Source organism: Taudactylus pleione, unplaced genomic scaffold (assembly GCF_031769625.1).
Source record: "Taudactylus pleione unplaced genomic scaffold, aTauple2 ptg000206l, whole genome shotgun sequence".
NCBI lineage: Eukaryota > Metazoa > Chordata > Amphibia > Anura > Myobatrachidae > Taudactylus > Taudactylus pleione.
The window spans coordinates 10,743,834-10,767,550 of record NW_028284608.1 but is presented as its reverse complement, the minus strand read 5'-3'; the positions used below and the strand labels follow the sequence as shown (position 1 = coordinate 10,767,550).

The window sequence follows — 23,717 nt, the reverse complement described above, 5'->3', positions numbered from 1 at the left end:
CCATCGGGTAACATCGAATGCTATCGCAGCGCTTGAGGTTGACCATACCCTGCCGCAAGCACTGCGAGCACTTCAGTGTAAAAACAAGCCAGGTGACGTGTACTATGATGCTGCCTTATAATTATGCACATGTCTAAAATGCCGTTGAGATGCTCAGGCACGCCTGCGTTTGCACCCCCACTCCCCCATTTTTAATGGCCAGTCCCTGTTACCACCTACAAACGGCTTCTCCTGTCACTCACTCTGCTGGGCTGTCTATGTGCAGCAAGCGAACGCATTGTGAACTTTCGCTAAGGTATGCGCACGCGCACAATGCATACACACTGCATACCATCGGCAGCAGCGAGCGTTTGCATCTCAGCGAGTCCCAATCACAGTGGCCGGCTTGCGAACTGCGATGCATTTGCAGAACGCAACAATCGGCCGATTGCGTGCGTATTAGCACCTGCGATCCTTGCTGAATCAGACCCAGTATGAGAGGATGGGCTAAGTTTAAGTTAGTATATTTTAGCCATTGTGTTTTAAATTATTTACCCCCACCCAAAGCATAAAATCAAATTCCAAGAATTCTGGATACTAGACACCAAACTTGTGTTTATTTGCATTTTTATATAGCAAAATATAGACTTCTAAAGACTTTCTATGCTTACTATTGTATGAAGAAGTTTATTTAACTTTTGCTCCATGGAAAAAAAAAATGAGACACTTCCAAAATAGCTCATTGTCCAGCTGAAAAAGTCAGGAAGCTCTTAGAGTATTCCTGGAAGACGCACCATTAAGTGTCAGCTCTTTGGCACGTCCTTTGCTTCTCTTGGCAAAAGCCGAAAGCGGTGACACATGACTCTGTTCCAGGAGAAACAGCACTTCAGTTTATTGATAATAATTCCTAATGCACTTCAGTCCTTTTAAGATGGCTAGAAACCAGCTCGATGAGATATAGATCAGCGCTGCGCACTGTGGTGTAAACTAGCAACGCTGCATTGGGTTTAATAAGGAAAATTCCATTGGTGTGTGCAATATGTCCAATATGAAATGTTATAAGAAAGTATAAGGTGACGAATTGGACAAATTTCACAATTCAATTACTGCAAAAAGCTCTTGGAAGAGTAGCATACAGTAACCACTCTTATATGGCTCTTGTTATAATGATAATAGACATCATGGCTATATGAAGACTCAAGGTTGCTGACTTCAAATATTTCTATAATCTACAGCAGGGTCAGGCAACCTGTGGCACTACAGTTACTGCATGCTTACCGACATTCTGGCAGCCCCCTCCGGTCGGCCAAGCGGGGGGAAAACGTGGTGCGGCACAGGGGGCGCGGCCGGGGATGTTACCCGGCAATAGGGGCGTGGCCATGCGATCACGTCATTTTGGCCCCAACCCCGCTACACAATGCCGAAATTACCGGCATTGTGAAGCAGGGTCATGATGACACGATTCAGCGTGAATCGCGACATCTGTGGGGGTTTGTCTGCAAATTGCGGGGAGATCTGGAGGGTCGGCGGCTGGCTGGCTGGCTTGCCTACTTTTCCTGGTGGCCGGGAACTATACTCCCCAGCATGCCCTGGCTTAGTTTTGCCTTTAAGGCATGTTAAAACTGTGGCAAGGCATACTGGGACAAGTAGTTCTCCAGCAGCTGTAGAGGCAAAGTATGCCTACCCTATGCTGTCTTACTGTGCATTATTCCTTATATTATTTATATGACAGAAATGTTTTGCATGCACATTGAATTGTCTCCGACAACAAATCATGACATTATACACATACTTACCTATTTTTAAAGGTTTTTCATGGAGATTGTGAAAGCAACACCTATGAGCGCGGCGGTAAAGTGGGCGTGTACTGCTACATCTGAGAGGCGCATCATACACCTGACTTACATCCAGATGTAAATGAGCCCCAAAGCAGTTAGTAAGAACTACTTGTTGATGAAAATACACTGATACTTTTCAGAAGATGCATGTAGCCATAGGGATCATTGGCCCTCATTCAGAGCCGTACGCTCTGAGCAGAGCGCACGCTCTGAATGAGGGCCGGCCCCCATGAAAATGGAGCGTCCTCCTGGACGCTCGTATAGCTGTGGGTCACCACCCACAGGCTATACGAGCGCGCAGTTTGATGGCCGCGATGGTCTTGACCATCGCGACCATCGAAACTGCGAGCCGGAGCCTGCGGTTGAGGTTTTCAACCGCAAGCTCCGGAGTGATTTTGGCTCTATCAGAGCCAAAATCACTCCCACTGACATCACTAGTGATGTCAGTGGGCCGGCTTCTGACGGGAGGCGTTCCCGTGGGAACGCCCCCATCAGGGAGGCACGCCCCCGGCACGCCAACCAAAGGGGGCGTGCTGTCAATCAACATCGACAGCACGCCCCCTTTGATCAGACACAACGAGCGAAGGAAAGTCCTTCGCTCGTCGCGTCTGGCGCATGCGCACGACGGAGCTCCCTCCGTCGTGCGCATGCTCAGTCCAGAACATCGACCCACTTGCGAGCGGACAGCCGCTCGCGAGTGGGTCTGAATCAGGCCCATTGTGCCTTATACCCAATGCAGGGAAATCATACTAATGATCTAATTTGAATGTATATAGCTCTATTTTATATATATATATATATATATATATATATATAACAGCTACATAATGGGGGTAAGATGCAATCGGGGAGATTGGCAGACTCTTCTGGGAGTCAGGGAGATTGCTGCTATTTTAGGGAGTCTCCCTGACAATCAGGTAGAGTTGGCAAGTATGGTTATACATTAGTATTAGAAAACATTATTTTCCTATTAGTTAATGAGGGCCGATTCAGAGACTGACGCAATGCTATTTTTTTGCATATCAATCGATTGTTTGCCATTGCGCATGCGTATAAGATGCACTGCGCGCTCGTTGCAATTGTTTTGCAAGTACACACGCATAGAGAAACTATTTGCAAAGTGAGTGACAGGCAGTCAGGTTTTGGGAAGTAACAGGGGCTGGTTAATAAAACGCAGTGCATAAAATAAAACGCAGTGCATAAAATAAAACGCAGTGCATAAAATACAACGCAGTGCATAAAATACAACGCAGTGTATAAAATAAAACACAGTGCATAAAATACAACGCAGTGCATAAAATACAACGCAGTGTATAAAATAAAACACAGTGCATAATATAAAACACAGTGCATAAAATAAAACACAGTGCATAAAATAAAACGCAGTGCATAAAATACAACGCAGTGCATAAATTAGCCCTTGCGATTTCCTACGCAGCAAGAGAGACCTCTGCGTGTCAGGAGATCTGCCGAGTCTGTGGCTGGTCAGACCTGCAGCAAAGGTAAGATGCCCGCTCGATGTGCGTTGATGTTACCAACATTTCCGCAGGTAAGCGACGTTGTCTGCAGGTGAGAAGGCAGCATTGAGCGTCTTCATACCGGCTGTGCTTTGGCAGGCATTAGCATTTTTTCACAGCTGCGTTCTGTGCGAAATAGCAGCTGCGATCGCATCTCTGAATCAGACCCTGAGTGTGTAAACTCCTTTAGTTTTATTGCAATAGTCATAGTGATCTGTACAGTTAAAACTGGCGGAAGTTTTTTTGTAAAAAACTTCACTTTTACCACCATTTATAAAGGACAATTTACTTCCACATTTGGTGACTTTAAGTGTTATACAATTGGTATATTGCCATTTTGCCTGTCAGCTATATCATGTGTGTAGTCACTATGTTGACCTCAGGTTGGTGCTAGTATGCCAACATGGCTGAAATGCTACTAGGAAAATGTCACCCGTGGGGGTGTTATAACCTCAAACATGTTGTGTCGGGATCCTGGCATCGGCTTAATGATGTCGCCATAGGGACTGATGCAGAGATGGATGCAGCTCACACAGCAGCTACGCTCAAAAATATGCTGACCTCCCATAGTCACTGCTCACCTACCATAGTCACTGCTGACCTCCCATAGTCACTGCTGACCTCCCATAGTCACTGCTGACCTCCCATAGTCACTGCTGACCTCCCAGTCATTGCTGACCTCCCATAGTCACTGCTGACCTCCCATAGTCACTGCTGACCTCCCATAGTCATTGCTGACCTCCCATAGTCACTGCTGACCTCCCATAGTCACTGCTGACCTCCCATAGTCTCTGCTGACCTCCCATAGTCACTGCTGACCTCCCATAGTCACTGCTGACCTCCCATAGTCACTGCTGACCTCCCATAGTCATTGCTGACCTCCCATAGTCACTGCTGACCTCCCATAGTCACTGCTGACCTCCCATAGTCACTGTTGACCTCCCATAGTCTCTGCTGACCTCCCATAGTCATTGCTGACCTCCCATAGTCATTGCTGACCTCCCATAGTCACTGCTGACCTCCCATACCGAACCTGTAATTTAAGAGATCTCCCTTATTTCTTAACATGTGACATTTTCTGGTGTCATGTAAATGACATTGGGCAATGTGTACAGGGATGTCATAAACTAGACTGAACATAAACTAGCTACAATCCGTGTATAGAAGATACTGCTCCACTAGTACATCCTTCAGTCTTATGCAATGAAGCCAACTCCCTAATACAAGGATGTGCAAGTGAGAATATCACGTAGAAAGTATATAAGGAGACTTACTTCATCCATGAAAGATTTCTTACAGTCATCGTCATCATCATCATCGTCTTCTTCACTCTCAATATCAGCCTCACCTGGGAGACATTGCAAAGCAAAGGAAAACTAAGAGTCAGACAAAATGCTATCAGGTACATGATATGTAAAGCACAGTTCTCATACCGTAGCTAAAGGAGACCTGGTGTGTGGTAGGGCGCCTTGCATACAAGGTATACAGAATTCTATATACTGTAGTACAAGTGGCATGAACTCATTGTCTTTTCCTCTTAAGTTTAGAGTTAGACTAACCTCTCCATAGATGTTATATTACTGTGACCCTTGTATCCAACCCATCTGTGTCATCCATGTTTGTCTGCCCCCTCCCCTTTAGAATGTCAGCTCCCACGAGCAGGGCCCTCTTCCCTCATGTGCTTCTCCTTCACTTAATTATACTTTAATTTACAACAGCACCCAACCCTTGGTTACTGACACCATGCTGCTTATTTAAGTGTTATGCAGCAATGTATAAATTATGTATTTGTCCTCCATTGTTTGTACTGTTAATATCTGTTTTCTTGTGTGCTCATTTGTTTATGTACTGTGCAAGGCGCTGCGGAACCCTTCTGGCGCCATATAAATAAAGGATAATAATAATAATAATAACGGACCACACGTGTTTACAGCATCCACGGCAAGGGAAATGAGCGCCTGGGCCTGATTTTGAATCGCACGATAATTGTTCGCACTAGCATTTATTGGCGATTGTCCACCTGTGACTTTATGCAAATGCCGCTGCAAACTTCTTTAGAATCAGTTGTTTATTGGGTAATCATCACAGGTCAGTAAATCAATCACAGATAGGTAACCATCGGATACATCATACACGAAATCGGCATAACCTTGTTACGGGTTTCACAGGGACACTGCCCGATTCTTCAAGCAGTTTATGGCAGTGTTTCTTATGCTGGGCATAGACTGCCAGATTAAATGCCTGGACAATCCGGCATGCCTGACCGATTGATATGTTAGCATTGGTCGGTCGCACACACACACACACTACCAGGGCCGGACTGGGACTGAAAATAGGCCCTGGCATTTAAATCACACAGGCCCACCTCACGTCAGAATCTGGCTCCTGGCATCGACTCCTCCCCTTACTATTCCTGACTCCGCCCACTTCTTAGTCTATGCTCTTACAAATATAATATCAGAACATACAAGTTATACGGAATGGGTATGTTTGACTGCCGGACGTCAGCCCTGCGGTTTAAATCCCGACGCCGGCAGCCCGATGCACAAGATCCCGACAACGGAGGTAAGTTAAGTATTCCTAACCCTCTCCCACCCTAAACCTCATTTAGGGGTGCCGAACCCTAACCTCGACCCTAGTGCCTAACCCTAACCCTCCCTCATAAGTGCCTAAACCTAACACCCACCTCCCTGCACCCCAAACCTAACCCTCCAGGGGGTTGCCTGACCCTAACCTTCCCCCTAGTGCCTAAACCTAACACACCCTACCCCTGCCTAACCCTAATGGTGCATACACACGGTCAGATTTGTCAGATTTCTCAGATCTGTCAGATGAACGATTGAACGATTTTACCAAAGATTTGAACGATTTTTGACTGCATTAAAATGAATGGAATCGTCCAAGTCTGACTGCAAACACATCAGATGTCAGATATTGTTATCTGACCATCGGGAACGCGCAACGTTCATGGTCCATCGTTCAGGTATGTCAGATATGTCAGATTTTCCTTCAGATATGAACGATTGAACGATTTTTAAAATCATTATCGCTCAGATCTGAAGAAAAATCTGACCGTGTGTATGCACCACAACCCTCCACAGGGGGGTGCCAAATACTAAGTCCCCCCAGGGTGCCCTAAACCTAACCCCCCACCCCCGGCTACATATATACTTACCCCCTGCGTTGGACAATCGGTCCGGTGTCCTGTCGGCATCGGGATTAACATAGGCGTCGGAATTTCAACCAAGTCAATCCAGTCCCTGCATGTGCTGAATGATACATCCAGGCTCTATGATCGTATCTTGCAATGCAATTATAGGCGATACTGTCAACCACATCGCATTGCAATCATTAATAAAAGTGGGGCCTAAATGTAGTAATGCTAAAAATAATTAATTTTATGTTTGGACTAACCTCAACGAAAATATATATAACAAATCTAGGCATAATGAAATATCTGGACTGAATGTAAATTAAGCCTGTGGATCAGGAGTCCAGTATATACATAGCCAATTCAAATACAAAAACACTAGACAAAGTGTAAAAGCAAAAATGGGATATGTTCGGAAATTACATTACCAGCAACGCATTGCCGAAGCCAATCAGAATCCCGGCGCCGGTATCCCGAATGTTGGGATATTGAAGGTAAGTAGCCGGGTTGGGGGGAGGGTTAGCACTAGGTAGAGGGTTAGGCACTAAAGGGGAGGGTTAAGTTTAGGGTGTGGGGAGGTTAAGTTCAGGCACTAAAGAGGGAGGGGTAGGGTTAGCATACCGACCAAAAAGTGTCAGCATGCTAACCCTGTCGGGATGCCGGTCGTCAGGAATCTGATCGCCGGGAACCCGAATGCCGGCATCCTGTACATAACCCGGCCAAAATATGTGGTGGATGTGACAAGGGGAATTAAACAAAAATTGAAGACAAGATTACAATAAAAACACCACAACAGCAGGTATACTGTATGTACAATTTATAGTAGAATCCCATTTTTATATTACACCTGAAAATCCATATAATGCTACTAGGTAATTTATATTGTTAGAACAACAAGTACGCTAGGCACGTGATACGTTCAGTTCAGACAGGAGGGATGCTGGAGGTCAGAATGCCGACGCCGCAATCCCTACAATTGTCAGAATGCCAGTGCCGGCATCCCAAAGATAGGTAGCGGGGTTAGGCACTAGGGGGAGGGTTAGGATTAGGCACTAAGGGGGGGAAGGTTGGGGGGGGGGTTAGGTTTGGGCACAAGGGAGTGAGGGTTAAGGTAAGGGAGAGGGAGATGGTTAGAATACCGTCAGACAGGTGTCGGTATCCTAACCCTCTTGAGATGCCGGTGTCGGGATATTGACCCGCCGGCATCCCATACCCATCCTGCTAGGCACATACTGTATCATGCAAGTAATGTGAAAGAAGGTGTCAAGTCTCTGTTTGATTCAATGCAGAGCCAATCAGATATATTCATTCACTGATGTTGTGTTTGTACCTAGTTCACACATTTTGTCACTGCATATACATAAGTATATACCTCCAAAAACCAAATATTGTTATGTGGTTTGGTTTTTGGAGGTATATACTGTACTTATGTATATGAAGTGACAAAACAGGGACTTGAGGATGAAAAAGGGCACAGTCTCAGCCTTAGGATAAAGGCAGTTAGCTAGTGTGGCTGAAAGGCATTGCAGGGGTTAACACCTGTCACTCGTCCAGTGTGTGTGCTGTTACCTCAGTCTTGTTATCTCTCTCTATGCTCCGAAATGAAAGTTACTGCAATTACCTCACTGCTGTGCTCCCATTAGCTGCTGTTGGGGTCTGCTGTGCAGGGCTGCGTGGGGGTGGAGGAATCACAAGCAGAAGGATCCATTCTAGTTCTACAGCCGTCGGGAGGTGCAGACTGCTGGGTAAAGAGTAGACCTGTGGACTGACAGTTCCGGTGACATCACAAAAGGGGCGGGGCTTAAGACGGTTTTCAGCTCCGTGTTCTCCTAAGCAGTTTTTTTCAGAACTAAACAGCTGCTGCTCGACTGGACCGGCCCATCTGGACATCGGCCCTTCTGGCATCTGCCAGAATTGCCAGATGGCCAGTCCGGCCCTGCACTACAATTATCGGGGCTATCTGCCACTATCGGGCGGATCGGCCCGATAAGTGTATAGTGTATGCCCAGCATTAGATGGTCAAACCTCCAATTCCTGGGGTTATAATGCAAACTGCTCCTGCATCAGCTCCTAAATGACATGTTACAGGCTGTGTTTGAAAAATTACAGTTAGGAGCTGATTGGTTGGTAGTTTATCACTCTCCAGAGCTTAGTACATCTGCCTCCTTGTGAGCAATAGGAGTTTAATTTCTAAATAATGGTTAGGGCGTTTATCTGCTTGTAAGGTTAGTTTTCAGCCTGGTGTGTAACTCTGGAAAGATGTAAATACCATTGTTACAACCCGTCTTGTGTAAAGTGTAATAAGAGCTTAGAAAGCAATATGGGATAAGGGGGTTTCTGAAATAAAGCAAACTGTGTTTTCATCAAGAAAACAATTTAATCAAATTAAAGCAAAAACACTGCCTGGCCCGGCTTTTATAATTTATTGTCACTGATTTTTTTAGATTCACTTTTATTATCACTATTTCCTTATACATGTTGCTATTAAACACATGAAAAGAGTCGGCACCTGCTACTGAATAAATAAACCTGTACATTTATCTTTTATATATACAGTACACTCAGTTTCGCACATTTATTTTTGCTTGAATTTGTTTGATATGGTTTAACACTTACATTTTACCAATCATCCGTATTGTTCAGAAGTCTGAAAACAATCGTAGTCACATCTTTGCCCCTTACCCTCGGACACAGAGAAAGGAGTGCAACAGTTCTATACAAGATGGTGCATATGGAAATGTGTGGAACGTCTGATCAGACAACTTATTAGGCAACTGAGTGGACCCCAAGATTTGGACAACACCTTGTATACACAACCCCAAACCCACATCCACTTGCTCTCTTTTACCCCAAAGAAAATACTAGTTAAGTAAATAGGCTGTAGTTAAGTTTGTAGTTAAGAATAAGATTAGTTAAAATTTGTTAAATTCAACATATTAAAAATTCCAGACTCACCCCAAGGGGCCCATACATCTGCAACGGATTGTGGCAACTCCCTGTTCTGCAGACGTCATGGCGGGGGATCAGGAATATTCAACATGTTGAAAAATCCCGACCTGAAAATGGTCAGAATCTGAGGGTCTGGGATTTTTAATGTGTTGAATTTCCCTGATCTACTGATCATAAATGTTCGCGTTCGACGGTTTTGGTCACCAGATCGGGTTGGCATCAAAAGAACAGGGAATCGCGGCTCAGGTGTATGGAGCCCTTAACTCATATTTCCCAATATTGCCCAAGTCTAAGGGCTAAATTCAATTAGAGACGAAAAGCCGCGATGGGCGAAAAGTTTTCGCCGATTTGCACTTTTCGCCTGTTTTCAAAGTATCTCCATATACAATTCCCCGGAGTTTTTGCCTCAGAGTTTTCGCCTAGGCAAAAACTCCATAGGGAAAAACAGGCAAAAAAGTTTCTCCAGCAAAAGGCAGGAGAAAATAAGTGCAAAATCCATATTTTGGGGTACAAATGTGGGGACTTGGGGCCTGATTCAGAGCCGGACGCTCTGACCAGAGCGCTCGCTCTGAATCAGGGCCCTCCTACCTAAACTTGGAGTGGCCTCCTGGCTGCTCGCAATAGCTGTGGGTGACCACCCACAGCATATGCGAGCGGCCAAAAAGATGGTCGCGATGGTCAAGACCATCGCGACCATCGGGCTTGTGACGAGACCCTGCGGTAGGGTCTCGGTGACCACAAGCCCTGGAGTGATTTTGGCTCTATCAGAGCCAAAATCACTCCCACTGACATCACTAGTGATGTCAGTGGGGCCGGACCCAGATGGTAGGCGTTCCCATGAGAACGCCTCCGTCTGGCAGCCACGCCCCCGGCACGCCCACCAAAGGGGGCGTGCTGGCAATCAACATTGCCAGCATGCCCCCTTTGGTGCGAGACCCGGAGCGACGGCTACCCCCTCGCTAGCCGGGTCTCGTGCATACGCACGATGGAGCAGCCTCCATCGTGCGCATGCGCACTAGGGCACCATAGACCCACTTGCGAGCTCTCAGCGCTCGCGTGCGGGTCTGAATCAGGCCCTTGGTTCAGAAGCCTTTGGACACCCCTCCAAATGACTAATTAAGCCAAAAAAATATCATAATTCACCCCCAAAAAAGACATCATTTTTGGGACAAAAAATAAAAAATTGTTGGAAAATGAGGGAAAAAAGTAGGGGGCCAGGTACTTTGGGGGGCTATAAGGTTGAGACAGGTCTTTTTTAGATTGCAGGAAGCTGCAGCTGGTGTATTTTTGAGAATTTTTTAATTCTCACTTTAGAGACATCAAAATATACTAGTACCCCTTTACATGTACCCCAAATTTAACTACGGTACTTATTTTTCAGACAAAAACATTGCTTTCTATCATGTTTCCACACATATGCAAATATGCATAAGTCACAGCCCTTTGCCTCCAAAAAGGTTCACTAAACTTTTATTAGGGCTACTACTATTATTCTATATTGATTCCCAGGGTCACTGAAGCTTTTTATGGGGTACAGACTGATTTCCCACAAAAAATTTCCTTTTCGCTAGTTTCGCCTTGTAAAACATTCGACTATCCGCGATTTCGCCTGACTTACAAATGAATAGGGTGAAAAGCGGGGAAGCGCATGGAGACAACATTGCGTCAAAACAGGCGAATGAGGCGAATTCAGTCCGCTTTTCGCCAGACGCCACTTTTCATGGCTAATTGAATTCGGCCCTGAATCGGGATAAGGGGTGTGATAATATCACACTAGGGGCGTGGCTGTGTTGTCAGAGGACTGCCACGCCCCCATTGAGATTTTACTTGAAAAATTTTATTTTTATTCTGCACTTTGCGGAGGAACCTGACTTTGCCGCACGCAGTACTGGAATACCTCCCAGCCTCCGGCAAACCTGGGGCAAACACAGGAAAGAGGGACAGTCCCCTGCAATCATGATGGTCGGATGCTGTTAGACATTCTAACTCTCCTCTTTTTGATTAAGATGCATTGAAATAAAATATAAAATTTGGCTTGTTTCCCATATTTTAATTGGTTACAATTGTTGTCTCACAAAAATTACAACCTTTTAAACATTATTCACGTTTACGAACACTGGAAGAATTTCTGATACACTATGATGAAACACTATGCACAGCGCGAAACACTCTGGGGCTTACTTTAAATACATCATAGATCGCATCCCCAAAAATAAATCTGAAATAAGGATAAGACTGGAAGACCCCATTGATTTCTAGATTTTGATTATAACTTTCTTTCCCTCAAATCTACTTACTGCAGTGTATATAGGGCCTGATTCAGAGCCGGACGCTATTTGCGCTCGCTCGTTCAGAAAAAAGGGGTGGCTATTCAAATGAACCGTTCGCTCTTTGCGGTCTGTTCACGCCTCTAGGTCTGAACGAGCGTACAAAACATGCGGTCGTTTTTTGGATAACTACGCCCCGTGGCCGCTCGCATCCTACGTCATGTCCGCTATTTATTAGATTAATTGAGTACATCGACCAGCGTATGAACTGCTCGCTATTCTTGTGGTTGGTTTTTCCTACCGCAATCTTGCGAGCAGTTCTGACTATAAAATAACCCAGTGACGTGGTCAATGACGCTGCTGTATTAATTATGCACACCCATAAAACGCCCGTTTTGACCTTTAAGCACGCCTGCGTTCGGATCTCCACTCCCATTTTTCAAGCACCTACCCCTGTTACCACCCACATACGCCTCCTCCTGTCACTCAAAATAGCAGGCATTCGCTATTTAGCGAACAAACGATTTTCGGCCGCACTGACTGGTTCGCGCATGCGTATTACGATCCGTACGCATGCGCAGTTGTGCAAACATCACTCGGAACGAACGAGCGGCCGCTTACGAGCGGCTCTGAATCAGGCCCATAGCACACAGTACAAGAAGAACACATGAAAACAGGGACAATTTAGATGAAAAGGAAATGGCAGAGAGACATGGGAAGAAAAGACTGATTTATGCTTGCAATAGCAAATACTTTATGTTTCAATTAACCATTTTGTTAACAGGACAATATGCAAAGAAACATATATTTGAAAAATCTTCAATCTCTGAAATAAGTCCCCAGTATGGCTGAATTTAACAAATTTGTAAAATGTAGGGAAATTATCATTTTTAAAATAAGAGTTGTAATGTAGAGTGTTATGATTGATTTCAACCAGAAGAGGGCGACCTCCATTAACTTTTGTGTTATGAAATTTGATTTTGTGAATTGAAGATTACTGACCAATAGCTGAATCCTTTTTTTTTTTCTTAACAACTTAACAATAAAGAAAATGAAATAATTTGCACATTAGCATGTGAAAAGACACTACACGCTCACTTTCTTGTGTTCCCAGAATATTAATAAGGATCATTAAAGTTATGCAGAGATGAGAACATTCACTAGGGTAGTTTAGTGCACTTAACCACTGGGCCACTTCTCCATTCTATAATGGTTGTTTTCTGGGCACTTTGAGATGTTGGCTAGATAAGAAGGAGGTGACTGCAATGAGTTGTAAGCCAGTTATACAACTGGATCTGTAACCAATCTGGGCCCACGTGTAAATGACTAGTTTGCACACATTCAGTTGTTCATGTTCCAAGACAAAGTGGTATGAACCTGACCCTGGGTCCTGAATATTTGATTAAACCCACTGACGCTTACCCAGACTCTTCAGACCGACAAGTACAGTAAATATGCCAAGAAATGCAAGAAATACATAAGCGATGAGGTCAACAACCTCATATAATGGACAGTAGTAACAAGCGTAACAAATTCAGTGAACTAAAACAGAGGGTGCAGTGGCTATTGGATCTAGGTGTGAGAGGTGCTCGGCGATGCTGATCTCCGCTCTACATGTGCACTACTAGTATTGGTGGGGTCATGGACAATAATCATTCCGGGTGGGGCTACACCATGACTGAAGGTCCAGGATCATCACTGAGCTAGAACAGCTGGTCAATGCAGGTCCCCTGCTAGTCTGGTCCCCATACACCAGTAACCACCGTAACCTCTGATGATGGCTTTGTGCATGCATAGTGACCTTCCTACCTGGGATGTTATTGTTTTCTTCAGACATAGGGGCATAATTATCATCAGGTCACCGTTTGCAGGGATAAGACTGATTTTTGTATCACCGGGTCTCCAATTCATAACTCCGGGAATATTCACTGACAAAGGTTATGTATAGCAGGGGTTACCTCTAAATACAGGATTGTTAGGCCCAATGAATTTGAAATAAAACATTGGCCTAAAAGTTAAATCTACCATATAATTCTTCTTAGGTCCATATGGGGTAAATAGGAGCCTTTGCCTATTTATCCTCTTAATCTGGGGTTAGCAGGAGAATTAAATATTTTTAGTAGATGTTTTTGGTAGGGAGAAAAAAAGGACTGTGCAAAAAAAACAAAAACAGGACAAATGGAAGCCTCCCCAGGATGAATTTTTGCAACAGACTTCGGTTACCTGCTGCTCTGGCCAGGTGCAGTCACCTAGTGTACACTATCTAATCATTTCCTGACACCTCGTGGCAGAGCAGACTGGTATATTGCAGCTGACAGTCACGGACAGAGTACATGTAAAAATTATTTGTTTAACTTGAATTTATTGCCAGCTGCTGTGTGTGCCGTACTAGGGAGTTGTCTCTGTTTTCAAGTACAAACAGTTTCTAACATCTTTAACTACAGCTTGGCATGAACAAGAGAACTGACTGACATTCTTGTAATGTCTGTTAACAGCATTTATTTGATCAGAGAAAATGATTGCCCTTTTAATTACCATTAGAATTACTTAACAGGTGTGACGTCCTCTCACATCTATCAGGGCACCCAGGCTGCAGGCGTCTTGGAGCAGTGTAATCATGCAGATTTAAATTATTTTTGTATAAAGCAAAATGTTATTTATAACATGCTGCCATTGATTTGTTGGGATGCGGTTAATTGACCGATGTCCGGGATGCCGACTGCCCGGCATCCCTATCCCGATCAGCTGGGGATGCCAATGCCCGGAATCCCTATCAGCTGGAGATACCGCTGCCAGAATACTGTCAGCTGGCATCCCGAACCCCCTGCTCGTTCAGTGTAGGCACAGCGTTCAATGTTTGTACACTAGCAAACAACTGCACGATTACAATGTCGTAATCCTGCAGTCGTTTGCCTGTCTTCTAGTGGATGTGTGCCTTAAGAGAGCATTATCTATCGGTGGTCAAAAGTTTCCTTTTAGGAACCTAATACATTGGGTCATATCGTTGTTACCATAGAGATAAGTGCCGCTGGCGATATCTGCTGATAACTACATATACGTTAGAGAAATCATTCATTTCTCCAGTGTTTAATAAAAGCCCCAACAATAAAAATTACCAATTCTATGCTAAAAACGCCTGTTTTTCTACAGAGTTAATGTTTGACAAGTAGGCAGCTAAATATTGTGTCACTAAAATAATATTAATTGCCATCAAATCAATCAACAATATAAAACTTATACATACTATATTATACCTGCTAAGGGAAAAAAATCAGTGTTGCTCTAATTATTACTGGACCTGATCCATTACGGATTGCTATTGCGATCGCAGTTGCGATTACGCACAGAGGTCTGCTGCGAAAATATGCTAATGTTTGCAACTGCTCAGCCACCATAGAGACGGCCACTGCCGCTTTCTCACATCCGTAAGACCTCGCAATCCTGCGTAGACATCGGTAACATCGGACCCTCATACAGAATTACAGCAGGTCTGACCTGTCTCAGAACCTGCAAGTCTCGTCGCACGCAGTGAGTACTCAAGATGCGTATGCCGTCGCAGTGGCTAATTTATGCACGCCCAGGAACCGGCGTGCAAACGGACAGGCACGCCCGCGTTTTTCCGACCACTCCGTCACCACCCCCAAATGCTGATGTCCCATCACCCACTATGGCTTTGTGCCTGCGTGCGTGATCGCAGTGCGACAGCAATACTGGCGTGGACAAGCGCACAGCGGTGCATACGCATGCGTAGTATGCACCATCGGCCGATCTGCGCGTGCTGTTGCAATTGTGATCCGCGATGAATCGGGCCCACTGAACGATATTCACTTATTGCAATATTATAATTTTCCTCCGTAAACCGGTGCAGGGGCAGGGTGACATAATTAGTAACCCATTTTGAATGTATACAAGTACACTGGTGATGGGTCTAAGCTGCAGAGAGGCCGCTAATAGTTTCCACGGGCTTTGTAAAGATTAACTCTGCACTGCAGGTTACAGGGAATGTTCGCTCTCTTCGTTCCCATGGAAAAAAAAAAACAACCTTCCAAGATCCCTTTCTGTGCGCATATATAAGAAATGAATCTCTGGGCATGTCCTATTTGTGATCTGAAACTATAAGCTATACAGTATCCCAATAAGTCTTCCTTTAGTTCATGTTGCATGATGTGTTTATTAGGAAGGTATAGAACACTTGCATTTAAATGGTTTTCATCATAAAAGTATAATGCACTGTCTGATACGTGCGTTTGGTACACTTAGAAGCACTCTTGGAGAGCTAGTCAATTTTCTGGTTCACCAGTCGCCTGTACCAATATGTGACACCCAGAGTGGTGCCAGCCGTTGACTCACTTAATAGCTTTTTCATGCGTGTGCATGTGCAGTATAGCACTGACACTGCTGTCTTTAATCTGGTCATATTTCCATGCTTTTAAAGGGTAAAAAAAAGCCCATTAGGCAATTTGAATTGGAAATCTAGGAGGAAATAAGTATTATCATTTATTTATAAAGTGCATCCGTCTACAGGCAGGAATAATAAATTGTCACCATTACATATGGTGACACTAATGCGCACGTACGCAGCCATAGCGATGGCAGCTAGAGTTATTCTCATTTACTACTGCTGTCATTTTTATATATCTATAAAATGAGTAATATGAACTCTACCAAATCTACTATAGACAATGCTGTTAGTGACTAGGGGGTCTATGTACTAAGCCTTGGAGAGAGATGAAATGGATGGAGATAAAGTACCAACCAATCAGCTCCTAACTGTCATTTTTCAAATGCAGCCTGTAAAGTGACAGTTAGGAACTGGTTGGCTGGTGCTTATCTTTTTCCACTTTATCTCTCTCCAAGGCTTAGCGAACGGATCCTATTGAAGTAAAAAGCTATGACATCACTAAGCATTTATTATATGCATGAGATGACATAGGCCCTCATTCAGAGCCGCTCGCTATTTGCGGTCGTTCGTTCCAAAACAAGGGGTGGCTATTCAAATGAACCGTTTGCTAATTGCGGTCTGTTCACGCCTCTAAGTCTGAACGAGCGAGCAAAACTTGCGGTTGTATTTTTGAAAAATACGCCCCCTTGCCACTCGCACCATACGTCATGTCCGCTATTTATTAGATTAATCGAGTACATCGAACAGAGTATGAACTGCTTGCTATTCTTGTGGCTGGTTTTTTCAACCGCTATTTTGCGAGCAGTTCTGAGTAAAAAAAAAACCAAGTGATGTGGTCAATGACGCTGATGTATTAATTATGCACACCCATAAAACGCCTGCGTTCGAATTCCACACCCCCGTTTTCAAGCACCTCCCCCTGTTACCACCCACATACACCTCCTTCTGTCACTCAAAATAGCAGGCATTCGCCATATAGCGAACAAACGATTTTCGGCCGCACTGACTGGTTCGCGCATGCGTATTAAAATCCGTACGCATGCGCAGATGTGCGAACATCGGTCAGAACGAACGAGCGGCCGCTTACTAGCGGCTCTGAATCAGGGCCATCATTTGTTAATGCTCATTAAAATGGATTACAGGGAGTTAGGACAGTGGTTCCCAAACTTTTTTGAACTGCGGCGCCCTAGAGTATCAGAATTGTTTTCAAGGCACCCCTAGGCCAAAAGTAATTGAGAACCTCAGAAAAAAATGTAAAGTAGTAAAATGAAGTGAATTGTGGTTTTACCTATCATCCTTAGGTTCCGTTATGTGGTATTGGACAGGTTTGTGCTTCATTTGTCCACATATTTACATTACATTGACCAAAAATAATTTGATTTGGTGCTGGACCACCAACCTGAGGCACCCCTGCAAGTGTCCCAGGGCACCCCAGGGTGCCACGGCGCACAGTTTGGGAACCACTGAGTTAGGGTATTCCAGTAAATGGTTTTTTTTTTCTTTTAATCAATAATTTGCACCATAATAAAAGAATATAGGAGCTTACATGTTGAATGACTGTGGATTCATACCGCACTACCCCTAACTTTCCCCAGCTCAGCAGCGCTCCTTATAGTGACAGTAGGAGGAGCCTCTTCATGGTCACGTGAAGTCTGTGTTTATGATCATGTCACAAATCTGTAGCGATTATCCCCTTTTTTAATTCAGAACTTTTTGAATAATTTGCAGTTTTGAAACTGCTTTAACCCTTCGTGATATGTCCAATTTTTATTCAAATGGGTCTTTACGTTACACACTGTAGGAAGCGTATTTTTATACATTCTGTAAGCCTGGTGCAAGCTAACGTGTTGATGATGATAATTGACACATATGTGCTCTGGATTTATCTCTATGCTGCTACATTTAGCTTTATCATAACAAGTATGTTTTAGGCAGATATCAGGATACGCTAACAGGTATTTTTCTGGATACTTTGGTGCAGGTTTTAGGGGCCGTGAATCATGCTCTTTTATAAAGGAGTTATTAGCAAACTTAATGCAATTTCATTTTGACTGGTCTCACTAACGAGGACCCCATCCTATGCAGATTTGTGCCCACTGCTCTCTTGTATGAATCTCAGGTCAATGAACTGGCACCAAAGTTTGTGATCTGCCGGTTTGTGGCTTTGGGTGAGGGTTCTTCGTTGGCTATTTTAGGCGGGAAAGAACGGCAGTTTACCTATTAGCGCTATGAATATTGCTTTACTCTTTATTTCGCTCACCTTCGTTGACTGTTTATATCTGCTGGACCACCCTGCCGGGGGCAGCATCATCACCTGTTCGGGTGGGTAGTCAAGATAGAAGGCTTGAGTGTATGTGTTGTGGTTAGAGTGTTTATAGTGTTAGGTTTGGGCTGTTGTTAGCCGTTCTTTCTTTGCCACCATATTTAATTTCATTATTTGTTATTTAAATAAAATAGTTAACAAATTCTGCCAAATACTCTGTGTCTTTATTTCATTTGAGTATGGTTTTATTGTCACTGATTCACACGCAGGTCAATTCACAGACGATGGGAGGTTTAAAGGACAGTATATTGTTTATCTGTGTATTTATCTATTGGGTGACACTAGCACACTCTGAGTTATCACCACAGTATTTATTTGTTATTTAAGATTGCTTTGGAGGGTGCAATCTATCGATTTTATAGTCTGATGCCATATAGGGTTACTTCAGCATTTTTCCCATATAAACATTGCGTTCCGTTTATGTACATACTAGTATTACTCGAATAGAAATACAACATAATAAAATACTCTAACAGGTCCTGAAGCATTATTGATTATGTGGCATAAACTGTCCAAGAACCTTCGATACTTACACATGACGATTAGTCCTGGTGGTTTGGATCTTCACTTTTAAAAGGAGCCTTAGGGGTAAATTTACTAAAGTGAGAGTTTTTAGAAGTGAGTTTTTTGAAGTGATGCTGCCCATAGCAACCAATCAGATTCTACTTAACATTTAACTAGCACCTTCTAGAAGATAATAGCTATAATCTGATTGGTTGCTATGGGCAACATCACTTCTAAAAACTCTCACTAAATATACCCCTTAATGTGCATGATACTGCTTGTTATTGAAGCGAGTTAGGGTACGCCTGATCCTCTAATAACTTCCCTTTGTTCTAAACAACACGAGGGTACAATAATTCATATAATCTTAAAGGTATAAACATTTTCTATGCATATATATATATATATACTGTATATGTATATATATTTGTTTTTTTGCATACATGTGAGAAAACCAACAAATTAAAACAAGAAGTGATTTACATCTAGGATAATGTATCCACAAAGAAGGAACGTATTGTATCACTTATTTATGTTATTTAGGCATCCTGGTTATTATCCATCCGATTTCTGTTTCTTTGAATTCTGAATGTGGTGACATTTGAGGTTGTGATATCTACCAAGGCAGCTTTCTGTGCCATTAACTGTTAACCCTATCACTATATGCCTTAGTGTGTATATTGTAGGAATTGACCTTTCTACCAGTAACAAAAGAATTTATACTAGGGTTTATTTTATTGAAAATGAAAAGTCTATATTAAGAAACAAGAAAAGAAAACAACATTTGCTATACCATAAAAGCTGCACTATAATTTGTTGGGTGCAGTAAAAAAAAACAAGAATCTCTTGAGGTTTCTGTAGTTTCACTGTAGGGAAATGTACACGCCAAGTTAATGATTTCCACTAGTAATAACTGAGTTCCGCATAGCAGGTAGATAAAACGATACTGTGTCTCAGTAAGTTTACAATAATTATGTACAGTGTAGTGAGGCAACACAAAGAGGTCACTGAAAAGTGTCATTGAGCTTGGAGATACTTTGGGGGAGACACCATAGGCCTACAGAACCAAGGAACCTATGCTCGTTTTCCATCGTTATGGGCGCAGCGGCACAAGGTTCCATCAGAAACTTACGCTTCACTGAATCTCTCCTTATGTTTTTTTTTAAATTGGGAAAAAGTTAAAAATGTTTATGTTGGAGGGAACTCATTTGTATAACAAAGATATCACAAAAAGGTGTCTATGGCATGAGATTAAATGATGGCCCATTAGGTTTATACTGGAATGTTTCAAGAAGGGATAATCCTGGGATTACTTGCTGGAAGGAGAAGTGAGGTAACATTTTGTATGCTGACTATGCAATGGTTCATCTAGTAGATGCCGGAGAGCACCTGGATGCCTTGTTTCAGGTGTTTGCAGAGTTTGGGTTTTACCGGGATAAAGTAATACTATTTCCACTAGATCCCTCTCAACATCACTCCACCACCCGACCTGGCATCTTTAGCGAGACTATACAATCATATATCTAGGTTTTACCCGTCAAGATCATCATACATTTCACAAAAAAAGTTCACGACTACATATTGGGCAACTTTGCCAGCTGGCCAATTCAGTGTGTTCAAAACGGCTTCAATACCAAATCATCTGCCACATTCACAATTTATATTGCTGTACAGACTACACCTATTCTTCGGTTACATATGCCCAGGGCAGCGGAGGGGCTGGTACGATGCGTCTTTCTGTGATATTATAATTCTGTGCAGTTGCTATATGTTTCTTGTGAACACAGACAGAACCATATAACCCAGCTGCTCTGCTGGAGGGGGGCTATTGTATGAACTGAGCCGGACCCAGTGTACACCTCTCCGCTCTGGACCAAGTGGAGAATAAAATATAAGGTAGATATGGAAGCCAATATTTGTCAGCAAGTACCTTACTGTCCACTGTGATTCCTCCACACAGAAGTATGGTCTTTTAGCCACAGTCTGGAGTAAAATAATACATTTCATTAACTTTGAAATACCGTACCAATGGTTGCTGTTTTGAAGACTAGCCTCCCCAGCTTTGTAGAACAAGTAGGGGCGTCTAGACAGATATTTTTTAGGTTTCGGAGGAATCTCTAATACTTCATGATAACTCACTGAGACCAAGGGGTACATTTACTAAAGTGAGAGTTTTTAGAAATTGAGATGTTGCCCATAGCAACCAATCAGATTCTACTTAACATTTAACTAGCACTTTCTAAAATAATAGCTAGAATCTGATTGGCTGCTTGCTATGGGCAACATCTCCACTTCTAAAAACTAACTTTAGTTAATTTACCCCAAGCTGTCTAATAATTCACTGTTTCTGTATAAAATTATTTATATAATAATTCTACAAAGTATGCTCTGATATGGACATGCGCAGGGGGAGTGACACACACGCACACCTCCTCAATAACCGCCTGCACTGCCATTATGGATACTGACCAGGAGAGAGGAGAAACCTTCTGTGCTGGGCCAGTCACAGGGTAAGTATTGTGGGTCAGGGGCGGGCTGAGTTGATCCAGCATAAACCAGTTCCACTGTACTAGTCTATATAATACATGCAAACTAGGAGTGGGGGATGGGTGCAAACGACTGTGGGGGAAACAGAGAAAGGGAGAAGTGGTGATAAATAATGGGAATGAGGGGGAAGGAAGGGGATACACATATATAAATGTAGTAAAATATGGGCAGACTCTACCATGTGTAAGCAGTCGATTCTATGTTGGATTCATAGGGGTAAATTTACTAAGATTCATTTTGGTCCCGATTTGTCCTGTTTTTCAACTCGGATAGAATCGATCAAAAACGGCCGTTTTTTTCACTTAAAAAAATCGTGAATTTACCAAGGTCTCGGTTTTGACAGGATCGTTTTGATTGATGGTGTATTTGGTCGATCTTGTCAGTTTTGAAGCCCCGATTTAACCGGCCGAATTTCTCTCCCGAACAAGCAGCCTGCACATATCAGTGAAATATGTGCTGACTGCTTGTTTTTTTTACATCGTAATGGCAATTTGTTTGAAAAATTTTTATGTGGGGTCCCCCCCTTAAACAGAGCCAGCCCCGGACTTTCCATAGCCAGTCCTGGTTGTCTAAGTTCAGGGAAATAAATGCGTAGGGTTCCACTGTACTTAGTACAACCAGAACTGGGCTCTGGGAACCAGTCCTGGTTCTGGAATTACAGGAAAAAAAAATGCGTAGGATCCCCCTGTAATTCCCAGAACCAGCACCAGACCCTTTCCAGCGGGGGGCTGATGCCACAGCCAGGGAGGCCCTTTCACTGGACCCAGTCCAGGCCATGGATCCCTGGGGAGTTGGGGACTCCCCAATAAAGGGGTCCCCCTCCCCAGGGCACCCTTGGCCTTGGCTCATAGTCCGCGGCTATCCCCGGCACCCCTGGGCAGAGGGTGGCGGGTTGATAGTGTATTTGTGGTGTAAAAAAAGAGAAGTATCAACATTGTCTTTACAGTAGAACTGCAGGTCCCAGCAAGCCTCCCCCACATGCTGGTACTTGGATGCGGGACATTAAGGGCCCGCTGGTACCTGTAGTTCACCTGTAAAGAAATGTCTAAAAAAACACAAGACACATACACCGTGAATGTAAAGTTTTATTACATACAAACACACTCACACATACTCACCTACATTACCAGGACTGGTTCCCTTGTCCAAAGTAGGCATCCAAAGTCTTCTTAAAACAAACAAAACAAAATCCCGATTTAAGGTCTTCTTAAAACAAAAAAAACTAAATCCTGATCCACGCACTGATCCTGATCCAGGATGGTTGTTACTTCCCAAATGAAGCGCTTGGACGCGGCTTCTGCTTTTGTAGAGCCGTATCTGAGTGTTCAGTGGCTGAGAGAGGTTAGCCAATGAACGGCTCCTCCATTGAAGTCAATGCTGGGAACCGCAGAATGAACTTTAGTAACCTGTGCCTCTCTATTGACTTCAATGGAGGAGCCGTCCATGGGTTGAGAAAGGCGGGGGCTGACCTCTCTCAGCCAATGAACGCTCAGATACGGCTCTACAAAGGCAGAAGCCGTGTCTGAACGTTTCAATCGGGAAATAACAACCATCCTGGTTGTTACCTGTTGCGTGGATCAGGATTTAAATTTTTTTGTTTAAGAAGACCTTGGATGCCTACTTTGGACAAGGGGACCAGTACTGGTAATGTAGGTGAATGTGTGTGTGTGTATCTAATAAAACTTTACTTTCACGGTGTGTGTGTCTTTTTTTAGACATTTCTTTACAGGTGAACTACAGGTACCAGGGGGCCCTTAATGTCCCGCATGCTAGTACTTGTGGTTCTCCTGCGGGGGAGGCTTGCTGGGACTTGCAGTTCTACTATAAAGAAAATGTTGATACTTCTCTTTTTTTACACCACACATACACTATCAACTTGCCACCCCCTGCCCAGGGGTAGTGGGGATAGCCCCAGGTTATCAGCCTAGGCCAGGGGTGCCCTGGAGAGGGGGACCCATTTATTGGAGGGGGGTCCCCAACTCCCCAGGGATCCCTGGCCTGGGTTGGCTAGCGATCAGGAATGATGTTGCGGCTGGGGGGGTGGTGGTGAAAGGGCTTCCCTGGCTGTGGCATCAGCCCCCCGCTAGAAAGGGTCCGGTGTCGGTTCTGGGAATTACAGGGGGACCCTACACATTTTTTCCCCTGTACTTAGATAACCAGGACTGGCTATCAAAAGTCCAGGGCTGGTTCTGTTTTAGGGGGAGACCTCTTTCAAATTAACCTTTACAACACACTAGCCA

The 23,717-nt window shown here is 43.8% G+C and overlaps 1 protein-coding gene across 3 annotated transcripts in view; it reads right to left on the bottom strand.

The window, feature by feature from the left end:
- Window positions 1-23,717, bottom strand: part of PLCB1 (phospholipase C beta 1) — an 808,463-nt gene that overhangs the window by 199,802 nt on the left and 584,944 nt on the right. For 2 of the 3 annotated variants that reach the window (XM_088478043.1, XM_088478041.1), the window contains exon 15: window positions 4,609-4,682. In XM_088478043.1, the coding sequence (XP_088334169.1) occupies window positions 4,609-4,682 (74 nt within the window). Of the gene's footprint in view, window positions 1-4,608; window positions 4,697-23,717 lie in introns of all 3 variants that reach the window. The other variant, XM_088478042.1, reaches the window with a different exon arrangement.